The sequence below is a fragment of the Perognathus longimembris genome, chromosome 4, assembly GCF_023159225.1.
Source record: "Perognathus longimembris pacificus isolate PPM17 chromosome 4, ASM2315922v1, whole genome shotgun sequence".
NCBI classification, from domain to species: Eukaryota; Metazoa; Chordata; class Mammalia; order Rodentia; family Heteromyidae; genus Perognathus; species Perognathus longimembris.
Window position 1 is genome coordinate 298,345 of NC_063164.1, and position 12,164 is coordinate 310,508.

The window sequence follows — 12,164 nt, forward strand, 5'->3', positions numbered from 1 at the left end:
CTAGGGTTCTACTGCTTGAGTCACAGTGCCACTTTGAGCTTTTTCTGAGTAGTTTATTGCAGATAAGAGTCTGAGGTACTTTCCAGCCCAGGCTGGCTTCAAACCTTGATCCTCAGGTGTCAGCCTTCTGAGTAGCTAGGATTAAGGCATGAACCACCAGCACCAGCTCCATTTACTCCTTATTTATTTATTTATTGCCAGTCCTGGGGCTTGGACTCAGGGCCTGAGCACTGCCCCTGGCTTCTTTCTTCTTTTTGCTCAATGCTAGCACTCTACCACTTGAGCCACAATGCCACTTCTGGCTTTTTGCTTTTTTTTTTAGTGTGTGTGTGGTGCTGAGGAACCAAACTCAGGGCTTCATGTATACATGGCAAGCACTCTACTACTGGGCCATATTCCCAGCCCTTGAGTCACTCTTTAACCCTACAATTATGTAGAATGGTGGTCAATGAGCTTTCAAATGGATGAGTGAAGAAGCAGAACTTTTTTTTTTTTAGTTTAATTTGTATGTGTGTGAGCATGTACGTGTGTGTGTGCACGTGTGTGTGTCCTGTGCTTGCTTGAACTAAGGGCATAGGCACTGTCCCTGAGATTTTGTGCTCAAAGCCATAGCTCCAATTCTGGCTTTTTTTGAAGATGGGTCTCACGGACTTGCCTGCCTGGTCTGGCTTTGAATGGTGATAGTCATATCTCAGCCTCTTGAGTATCTACGATTGCAGGTGTGAGCCACTGGTACCCAGCTACTTTAAATGTTATTGTATCAAACCTTAGTTCTTTAATACAGTTTTTTAGAGCCTTTTGCTCTTTGGAATCCTTTGAGATTGCATTGTTGCTTTACACAGTCTGGTTTTGTGATTTGTACTGTGGTTTGATAAGATGTGTCCTCTTTGCCTGCTTGTTGGTTCCATTGTCGCCTGCCCACCAAGTTTGGGGTTTTGCTCAGTATGAGTCAGCAGATTGCCTGACTCCCTATTAGGTGCTCAGTCCCTTGATTTCTGGGATAGCAGCTTGGTCCCTTGGGATTCTGGTGCTGCCCACTTCTGTGTATATGTCAAATCTTCCTGTGTTAAGATGTAAGATGCATACATTTTTCCGATTTTTATCAACACTAAAAAAACCTCTGTATTTAAAGCCGTGTGAGTGTGTGTGTGTGTGTGAGTGTGTGTGTGTGTGTGTGTGTTTCTGTCAGGATGCTTGAATTCTAGGTCTGAGCGCCATCCCTGAGCTCTTTTGCTCAAGGCTAGCACTTTACCGCTTTGAGCCACAGTGCCACTTTTGGTTTTCTTGTGGCTAATTGGAGATGAGAATCTCATGGACTTTTCTGCCTAGGCTAGCTTTCAACCATGATCCTCAGATCTCAGCTTCCTAAGTAGCTAGGATTTACAGAAGTGAGCCACCAGTATCTGGCTAAAGCCTTTTCTAAATTATTTGCTTTGCAGTTCTGGGTTTTGAATTTGGAGCATGAGGTTTGCTAGGCAGGCATTCTGCCACTTGAGCCATGCCCCTGTTCCTTTTTCTTTTAGTTATTTTTCCAGTAGAGTCTTGCATTTATGCTGGGTTAGCTTGAACTCTGATCCTTTTATTTACGTTTCCCACATAGCTGAGATGACATGTGCACAACACCAAACTCAACTTTTATTGGTTGAGATGGATTCTTGAACTTTTTGCCCAGGCCAGCCTCAAACCATGATCCTCCCTACTTCTACCATTTGAGTAGCCAGGATTACAGGTATACATCACCATGCCTGGCTTTCTCCTGTTTTCAAGATAGAGTTCATTGTATTTCAAAGTCTCCCTCTTGCCTCTTTTTCTGAAGTGCTAGGATCACAGGCATGTACCTCTGTGCCTGGCTCACTTGATAGTTTTTGTATGGATGTAAGTTTTCAGTTTAATTTGGTATGAGTGGTTATGGGATCCTAGGTTTAGCTTTGTTAGAAACTTCTAAGCTACATCCCTAAGTGTTTGCACCATTTGGCACTGTCATAGAGGGCCTGTTCCTCCCATTCTCCAATATTTGGTGTTCCAAGATCTTTGGATTTTAACTTCCAGCAGGTGTAGAAGTGGCTCATTGTTTAAATTGAGTATTCTATTAGTGAGATATGATTTTTTTGCCACCCGTATATTTTCTGTGATGAAATGTCCAGATCCTTGGCCTTTCATTTGATTGAGTCGGTTCTTCTTTTACTGTTGAGTTTTTTGTTGTTGTTGTTGTTTGTTGGTCCTGGGGCTTAACTAAGGGCCTGGGCACTGTCCCTGAGCCTCTTTGTGCTCAAAGTTAGCACTCTACCACTTGAGCCACAGCACCACTTGCGGTTTTTTCTGAGTAGTTTATTGGAGAGAAGAGTCTCACAGACTTCTCTGCCCAGGCTTGCTTTGAACCTGTGACCCTCAGATCTCATCCTCCTGAGTAGCTAGCACTATAGGCATGAGCCACTGGCTTCTGGCATCTCCAGGAGGTTTTTGGTTGTTGGCTCTTTTTTGCTTTTGGATTCACTGGAATTTTCTGCTGTCTTATTGTCTATTAACAGACACTTGTTGGGTGGATTTTTTTTTTGTCTTTTTCAATCTAAATCTCTTTTATCTCCTTTTCTTCTCCCATTCCTCTAAGTAGAACAAGATGAGGTTGACAGCAGTGATGAGAGGCAGCATCCTTGCTTTGGAAAAGCTGCTGGTTTCTTATCATTCAGTGATGTTGTGATATAATTAAGAAATAGGTTTAAGCCCCAAATGACTCACTCCTATAATCCTAGCTACTCTGGAAGCAGATCTGAAGATCGCGGTTTAAAGCTAGCTCTAACCTAGCCTGGGCAGGAAAGTTCCTGAGACTCCAAGTAACCACCAGAAAACTGAAGTGGCGCTGTGACTCAAAGTAGTAGAGTGCTAGCCTTGCGCCGAAGAGCTCAGGAACAACGCCCAGGCCCAGAGTTTAAGCCCCATGACCTACCAAAAAAGTAAGTCATGCCTGAAATCCTAGCTACCAGGAAGGTTGAAGATAATAGTTCAAAGCTAACTCAGGCAGAAAAATCTGTGAGATTCCATCTCCGATTACCTAGCAAAATACCAGGCTAAAGGGTATCTCCAGTGGTAGAGCGACAGTTGTGAGCAAGCAAGCCAAGTGAGAGTGAGGCCCTGACTTCAAGCTCTAGTACCAGTAAAAGAAAGAAGGAAAAAGAAAGAAATATAAATTGTTCTATGCTTAGTTCCTGGCACAGAGTTCCTAAAATGCTTGGAATTTCCTAAGTGGTAGGGGTAAGAAGTATCTTTAGTTATTCATTATAAGCCCCTGCCAATTGGGTGGGTAGGGGATAGAAGGTGCATATGAGGGATGTTGTGCTGAAGAAGCCATTTGTTGGGGCTTGGTATAAACCTGGTGATTAGAGAGTTTGAAAGTTCTACCCTGCTTTTATGGAGGAGGAGGAGAGAAGTGCTGGCTGGAGACTGAGCTAATCATGCATGGCTAAAAATTTCATCATTGATGCCTCCACAGAGAGGTCTTTATGAGAATCCTAAAGGAAGTGGTTGAGAGAACTTTTGAGCTGCCTGAGGTGCTGGTAAAGCAACTCCAGACAAGGGCAAGAAAGTACCACACCTCACCCCCAAGCCTTGCCCTACTAGTTTGTGATTTCTAGTTTAACTCCATTGTGGTCTGAGCAGGTGCATGATTTCTGCTCTTTTAAATTTGTGTGTGTGTTTTATGGCCTAGTATGTGGTCTTTCTTGGTAAGTGTTCCAGGTGAACTTGAGAAGAATGTGTTGTTGGCTAAAATAGTACCCATTAGATCCTTCCTGGATGGACTGGGCATTCAGCTGTGGCATCCCTGATATTCTACCTGCTTTATCTGTCCTCTCCTGGCAGAGGGTGCTAACAACTCCAGCTACCAGAGTGGGCACATCTGCTTCTCCATTCAGTCTTCCCACTTATCTCACCGAGTCTGATGCTGTCATTAAGGACATTGCTCTCTATGACTAGTCCTCCAATTTCCTGACATTACTATAATTAACTTTTAAAAAAAAATAGCATTAGCATGGTGTATCTTACCTATTTCTTCTTCCTTTTTTTGAGTCTCACTGTGTGTGTGTGTGTGTGTGTGTCTGTATTACACAGAGAGAGCACACACACACACGTGCATACACTTTGGAGTTCCAGACCGATTCAAACTTAATATCCTTCTGCCTCAGCTTTTCAAGTATTAGATTCACAAGTTAGTGCCACTGTACCATTTTCTCCTTACTTTTTTTTTTTTTTTTTTTTTTTTTGGCCAGTCCTGGGCCTTGGACTCAGGGCCTGAGCACTGTCCCTGGCTTCTTCCCGCTCAAGGCTAGCACTCTGCCACTTGAGCCACAGCGCCGCTTCTGGCCGTTTTCTGTATATGTGGTGCTGGGGAATCGAACCTAGGGCCTCGTGTATCCGAGGCAGGCACTCTTGCCACTAGGCTATATCCCCAGCCCGTCTCCTTACTTTTAATCCACGTATATATATATATTAGGTAAAAGTTATTAAAGTAGGTAGCCAATAAAGGAGAACACCACACTGTATTCAGGCAGGAAACAGAAGTTTATTCCTGAACTGCTGGCCTTGCTGCCAAGTGCAAGGGCTTGCAGTGGGCAAGAGAACGAGTCACCCCTGGGCAATGCCTTATCTAGGGCTGGGGAGGGAAGTGTGGCCAGTGGATTAGGGTGTGACTTCAGGGAAGAGGGAGGCAACTGCCTCCAGGTGTGCCAGTTACCTAGGTTACTGGGCAGAGTCTTAAAGGGGGGGTGGGTATCTGCATGCAAGCCCTCCCGCCAGTAGACCTTATTTAAAGTAGATTTCTCATAAATAACATAAAATTAGACCAATTTTTTATTTATTTTTAATTATTTTTTATTTTTGCCAGTCTTAGGGCTTGGACTCAGGGCCTCAGCAGTGTCCCTGGCTTCTTTTTGCTAAGGCTAGCACTCTACCACTTGAGCCACAGCACCACTTCTGGCTTTTTCTGTTCATGTGGTACAGAGGAATCAAACCCAAGGCTTCTTGCATGCTAGGCAAGCACTCTTACTACTAAGCTACATTCCCAGCCTCCAATTTTTTATTTTAAATCTGCTCTGACAGTTTTAATTGGTGTACTCAGACCATTCTCACTTAAAGTATGATTATTGAAATTGTTATATTAATATCAGCCATGATTGTAATTGCTTTCTATTTGCTTCCTTTGTTTTCTTCCCTAGCTTTTCCTTTGTCTTTTTTTTCCCTCTGCCAGTATTGAGGCCTGAACACAGGGCCTGGGTATTGTCCCTTAGCCTTATTTTTTTTTTCTTTTTCTAAATTAAGTAGTTGTACAAAAAGTCTACAATTCCATAAATCAGATTATGAATACAACCTCTTGATCAGTGTGATGTCCATTGTTCTCCCCTATTTTCCCCATCCCATCCCTACCCTCAAGTTACATAGTTCAATTTTTACATAATATACATTGAATATAGTGGCCCTTTCTCTTTCCATTCCTGTGGCCCCTCACTTCATTTACCATCCTTCCCCCACCCCCTATTTCTGCTTGCTGGTATTCATTTTGTTAAACAGTTCATTGTTCTGGGGAATTACACCATTTACTAAGTCCCTTAGCTTTTATCCACTCAAGTCTAGCTCTCTTTCTCTTAAACCCCAGCTCCACCTCCAGCTTTTTGGTAGTTAATCAGAGATAAGAGTCTCAGGCTTTGTTTTCAGAAAAGTCAGCTTCCTCTTTCCTTGCTAGAACCTGGAATTTGTTGTTGTTGACACAGACACACACACACACACCCTTGAACTTGGCCTGAGTGCTTGCTGTTGTGAGCTCTTCAGCTCAAGGCTTGTCTTCTACCACTTTGAGCCACAGCACCACTTCCATGTTGTTTACTTTTTAAAGTGTGAACCTGGTGGGCTTCCGAAGCTGCCAAAAATGTGGGGCCCCAGGACCACAGTCCCCAGCAGCTTCTCAGTCTTGCTCTTCAGCCTCCTGCATTCATTTGAGGCACCTTGGGTAGCTCAAATCTGTCAGTTGTGCCCTAGGTACACTGATCTAGGTTGTGCTTCTGTTTTGGAAGAGCCACTGCTGGCTTCATGTCCCTCTTTGTTTCCATACATACTTTTTTCTTATTCTAAGATGTGAATATGACTTCCAGGCCTTCTACTATGGAAATTGGACCTGGAAGCTCTCCCACCCCATTATTCTGATGTAACAGAATAACAGTAGGAGGCCCACTTACTCTTTTTTTTTAATGTCAATACTGTGTTTGAACTCAGGGAGCTGTGCTTGCTAGACAGATGCTCTACCACTTGAGCTACTCTTCCAGAAGGCCAGATGACTTTAAGACAGAAAACTAGATTTCAGAAGCCCTCAGACTGACTTAGTCTAGCTTCTGTTATGTGCCTGGCTCAATGTGTTTTCCCCATCAAATGAGTTGGCTCTTTGCTTTCCTGTTCAGTACAAGTAGGAAGGCTTGCTCCTCACTCTACAAGGGACTTTTAACCTCTTGGGCTCATCCCTCATTCATAAGATGCAGCTCTTTCAGCTCTAAGATTCTGTGATCTCCAGGACTGGATATCCTTGTCTTCTACTTTCTTGTGGGTCGTGATCATTGATAATGGACTACATTTCCCAGAATGCCCTCTTAGGATTTGGCATTTACTTCCTGAAGCTCATTAGCAGCCAGGTGCAAACATTTCCTGTCAATTGGCAGAAAACAACCTTGAAGAACCTTGACGGTGTGTCCTGCTGGAGTTCAGGAAACTTAGGGATGGGTAAGCCTGCTTTCAATGTCTAGGGACAAAAATGAAATTTTAAATTTTATTTGTAGAAAATTTAAATTTTTATTTTTGCATTTTGTTTGAGATATAATAAAAGGAAAATGAAATCAGAAAATAATGTACATAGAAACCTGATTTATTAAGGAGATGGAAAGTTGCAAATAGGCTAGATCCCTATGCTTTTTTCTTTTACCCTTTCTTTTTTCTTTCCCTTTTCCATCTCCTTTTATGTCTCCTTTTTCTTCTTCTTCCTTAGAGTTTTGCTATATAACCCAGGCTAATCTGAGCTTCATGAAGTCTTCTTGCCTCAGCTTCCTTATTATTAGGATTATAGGCATGCCTTACTATTCCTGGCTTTATTTTATTTTTTATTATTATAAGGGTCATATACAGAGGAGTTATAGTTTCATAAGTCAGATGATGAGTACATTTCTTTTTCAACAATGTCACCCCTTCCTTCACTGTCCCAGTTTTTCCTTCCCACCCCCCACCAAGTTGGATAGTTGGTTTTCCACATAGTATCTAGTGAGTACACTGCTGCTTTTGTTCACCCTCTGTCACTCCATTTCTGTGCCCCCTCTTGCCCTCTCAAAGACAGATAAATACACAAAGACAAAAATAAAAGAAAACAGCTCTTGCGTTCCATTTTCTGGAGTTCATTTCAATAAATAATATTTTATATGATCAAAATTGTCTTAAAGTTTTGTTTTAATAAAGCCTAATTTACATAGGGTAAAATATACTTTTTTTGTACTGATCCTGGGGCTTACACTTAGGGTCTGGGTGCTGTCCCTGAGCCTTTGTGCTCAAGGCTAGCAATCTTTTTTTTTTCCCAGTCTGAACTCATGCTGGGCATTGGCCCCAAGCTTCTTTTTTGCTCAAGGCTAGCACTCTGCCACTTGAACCATAGCACCACTTCTGGCTTTTGTTTGTTTGTTTGTTTGTTTAGGAATCAAACTCAGGGCTTCATGTGTGCTAGGCAAGCACTCTACCAGTAAGCCACATTCCCAGCCCAAGGCTAGCACTCTTCTACTTCAACCACAGCTTTACTTCCAGCTTTTTGGTGATTAATTGAAGATGAGAATCTCACAGATTTTCCTGACCAGGCTTGACAGTCCATGGACCAGATGGACAAGCTGTGGAGTTCCCACCACAATTTTTTTTTTAATTTGAACAAATCTTTAGGGAGTGGGTTACTTTGTCCCAGAACTGTATATTTTGATTTTGTGAAATACTAAAAGGTCTACAGCAACAGGCTCTGGATTGCCAGGCCCCCTCATGTGGCTTGATGAAGTCTCTCTTACAAAGCAGTTCCCTGGGAGAAGACAGCACTTAACTCGTAATGCCGAATATGGATGGTGCCTGTCCAGTGCTACCTAGAAAAAGTATAGTCTGAGCTTTATATGTGATTTACATTTTCTAATAGTCGCTAGCACTCTACTGCTTTGATCCACAGCACTACTGTGAAACTACTTTTTTTTTTTGCCAGTCCGGGGCTTGAACTCGGGGCCTGGGCACTGAGCCTCTCTGTGCTCAAGGCTAGCACTCTGCCACTTGAGCCACAGCACCACCACTTCTGGCTTTTTCTGTTTATGTGGTACTGAGGAATCAAACCTAGGGCTTTGTGCGTGCGAGGCAAGCATTCTGCCACACTTCCAGCCCCCGTGAAACTACTTTTCATGATATGTTTTATCTAACCCCTAGTACCTAAAGCATTATCAATTCAACATGTGACAACCACTAGTTTAAAATTATCAAGATAATTGGAATTTTGGAATAAAAAAACTTGGACTTGTGTTTCTAGATTGAGTTTTTGAAAGTCAGTGTACATCTTACACTTGCAGCATATCTCTGGACCAGTCACACTTCAGGTATGCCAGGGTAGCCTCTGCTGCCCTGCTGACAGCTCAGGTCTGTGTGTAGTACATGTGGCCAGCTATGAGGGCCTTGCTGCCATATTCTCTGCTGTGGTCTTAGGTTAGGGTTAGGCTGTGGAGAAACACTGACCTGCCTCTGTCAGTGTGGATGGACTTCCAATTGGACTGTCTTCTTTGACAGAATACAATGTTTTTAAAGTTCACTCATGTTTTAGCATAGTCTTCATTCTTTTTTTTTTTTTTCTAGTACCATAGCTTAAATTCAAGGTCGTGGTGCTGACTTGGCTTGCTTGCTGGAACTCTACCACTTGAGTTATTCCTTTTATATGGTTGACCAGTATTTGTTGTCTGGACACACTGCATTTATTTACCTGTTTCCATTTCTGCCTATGATACATAATGATACAGCCAACATTCATGTCCGATGTTGGTATGGACAGGTGTTTTCCTTTCTGTTGGGCCTGTCCTTGGGAGCAGAGTCACTGGGTCCTGCTTCATGTTCATGAGGAGTTTCAGCAGTGACGTGCTCTGTGCCATCAGTTGCGAGGAGGCTCTGCGTTTCTTGATTCTTCTTTTTAGCTCTTCTCTGTCCTATGTCTGAGCTGTTCCCTGTGACAGAACTCTCTGGGCTACACTTCCATTTGGCTGGTGATTTGGTTTAGTTTTTTCTTCTGCCCCTCAACTTCTGCCAGCTCGTGGTTCACAATTAGTTTTCTTGCCATTTTCTTCCCAAGTTTTATGTTTATAGTGTGCAGTCAGTCTGCCTCAACTTAGTTCTTGATGTTCAAAGAGGTTACGATTTCATAAGTCAGATAATGAGTACAATTCTTTTTGGACCTCTTTTTTTTTGCTTTCCCTCAGTTTCCCCCTCCCATCCTTGCCTACAAGTTGCATAGTTCATTTTCCACATAGTGTTTACTGAATCCCATGACTTTACTTGTTCACCCTCCATTTCTTCTCTTTTGCTCCCCCAAAGTAAGAAAGTAACCCCTCTGTATATCACCTTTATAATAATAAAAAAATTTAAAGAAAAATAAAAACAGAAGCAAAAATATCAACACCAGCAATAAACTCAGTTTCTGAAGTCTGTGGTGTCCAGGTGTAGTGGCAGACTGCTGTGACCCCAGCACTATAGAAGCTAAGGCAGGAGCATCACAAGCCACTGCCAAGCTGGACTACATCCCAAGACTCATCTCAAACAGAACTCAATAAGCAGGATGTGGTGTGGTAGCCATGGTGTATTGTGTTGGTAAGTTACACTGCACTTTCTTTCCATTCTGTGTTTCTTAACTGCCTGCCTCTGCCTTGTAGTGCCTCACACTTAGCTGGTAGAAAGCAGCAGCTGCAATCACTCATTCCCTCTGATTGCCTTATGCCACACAGCTGACCCGAAGTCGATAGCTTTCCGATGATCTGGTGACACTGTGCACAGAGGCTAGCCTGCCCATTTTATACTCCTGCCAAGTGCACCTGCATCTACTGCACATAGGATTTGCCCATCTGCAGCTGTCTGTCTAGCACCCGAGGCACCTCCTAGGCCTCAGGGTTCAGAATCCTGCCTGGCAGCCTGAAGGGCCACAGTGGGCACCTCTGAGTCACCTGCTCAGTGACATTCTCAATCCCATGCACATGGTATCCTGGCCTCTCTTACACTGGGCTGTCCTTTAACTGAGTCTCATCCACCCAACTTCTTGTGGCCCTAGATGGCTATGAATTATATCTGTGATCTGTTTTTCCTGAAAAATGAGTTTAAGGGCAAGTTTTTCATTGCCATCTCTGTTTTTTCTAAATTCCTAGAAATGGCAGAGATGATTCTGACTTACTCACCCTATCCCCAGAAAGGTCCTCAGATAATCTGGTGCCAGTGGCTCACACCTATCACCATAGCTACTCAGGAAGCAGACATCTGAGGATCATAGTTTGAAGCCAGCCCAGGCCAACAGACCAGATTCTTATCTCTAGCTAACCAGCAAAAAGCTGGAAGTAGAGGCATGTTTCAAGTGATTGAGCATGTTGAATAAAAAAAGTCAAGCCTAGAATTCAAGGGCCTGAATTCAAGCCCCAGTATTTAGAAGGGGGGTGGGGGAAATCATCAGGCCAGATGTAAAGGAAGGAAGTGCAAAACCCAGTCTCTTTCTCTGTCTTTGTTTTCTATTACTGTCTTTGTTATTGTCCTTTCCCTATCTCTGATCTATCACTCCTGTCTCTGACCTCAACATTTGAGGACTTTTCCCTTCAGATCCCTCAGAAACTGACAAGATGAGGACAGGGTCTCCCTTGTGGTCTCCCCAGTGGGACATGGGGGCAGGGGGAATGCCAGCAGTTGCTATCTCAGGTTCTCCCCAATGGGACATGGACAGGGGGGTGGGGAAGGGGGGAATGCTAGCAGTCACTGTCTCAGAGAGGACCAGGCTTGTTCTTGAAGGTGGAAGGTGTCACTAGTAATGAATAGGGAGAGGACCCTAGAAGGGAGAGGTTGAGCACGATCATATAGGAGCGGGTAGAGATAAGGGGACAGGACACCAGGAAGGGTAGGCTAGCCTCTGTAGGTTCAAGCAGGTACTGGCCTGAAGGAGGACATCTAGATTTGGTGTGGGTTGGTGCTATTACCACTACACATCTGTTGAAATTTCCCCTTAGTGGGAGGTAGGTCTGGGGTCCAGGGCACAGGGCCTAAAGGGGGAATGGGGTCCTTGTGGTCAGGACCAGTCCTAGCTCTGCCTCCTAAGAGCAAGCAGGCCCTTCCTAAGGAAGCCAGAATGTTTCTGCACTGCCTGCTCTGCAAGCCTTCCACCCTAGGGGGCAGACATGGCTCATCTCCTCCAGGACAGATGAAATACTTCCTGAGAGGAGAAGAGTGGAGAAGAGAAGGCTGGTAGATGGGCACATACTCACAGACCATGTGTGCTCACAGACATGCAGGCTCACAGGACATGCCCACTCACAGACATGCTGCATGCTTGTAGGGCTATCTTTCATGTGAACTTTCAAGCATAGCAGTCTCCAAAGGATGTGAGAATAGCTTTGTGAGGAAGGACTGGCATTTCCTGAGCAACATGCAGGACATTCCACCTGCCCCTCGGGCACAGGGACTGTCTTTCCCTGCCCTCCTCACAGTACATTGGTTCTTCAAAAAGTAGATGCTGCTAAACTCATCCTCACTTCTGTAGAGTGCCTCTCCAGATGGAGTGGTACCCACACTGGAGAGCTTGGGTGTGTTGGGGTTGCAGTTGCAGTCTCTGTTCTTGGCTTGGGGAGGGCAGTCCTAGACACTGGGCTAGATTACCAGCAAACCAAGCCCCTGCTCACTCCAAGCCCAGGGTGGGACTTGGCCAGGCTTGTGCCAGCCCCACACTTTAGCTGAGTGCCTTTTGCTAAAGGCCAACACAGCAATCAGCTGGTGAGAACACCCCAGCAGAGCTTGGGTTTGGAGCTTCCCCAGTACAGGAGCATTGGGATCTTGGCTGGGCTTGGTGTAGTTCACAGTCCAGTCCTTTCACAGGCAGAGCAGGCTATACAATGATC

At 44.2% G+C, this 12,164-nt stretch overlaps 1 protein-coding gene across 2 annotated transcripts in view; it reads left to right on the plus strand.

The window, feature by feature from the left end:
• Positions 1 to 12,164, plus strand: part of Thap4 (THAP domain containing 4) — a 38,850-nt gene that overhangs the window by 7,195 nt on the left and 19,491 nt on the right. Inside the window, exon 1 of one of the 2 annotated variants that reach the window (XM_048344345.1) lies at positions 6,585 to 6,756. The exons of the other annotated variant lie outside the window; for it this stretch is intronic. Within the exon in view, the coding sequence (XP_048200302.1) occupies positions 6,600 to 6,756 (157 nt within the window). The 5' untranslated portion in view covers positions 6,585 to 6,599. Of the gene's footprint in view, positions 1 to 6,584; positions 6,757 to 12,164 lie in introns of those variants that run through there. 2 annotated transcript variants of the gene reach the window in all.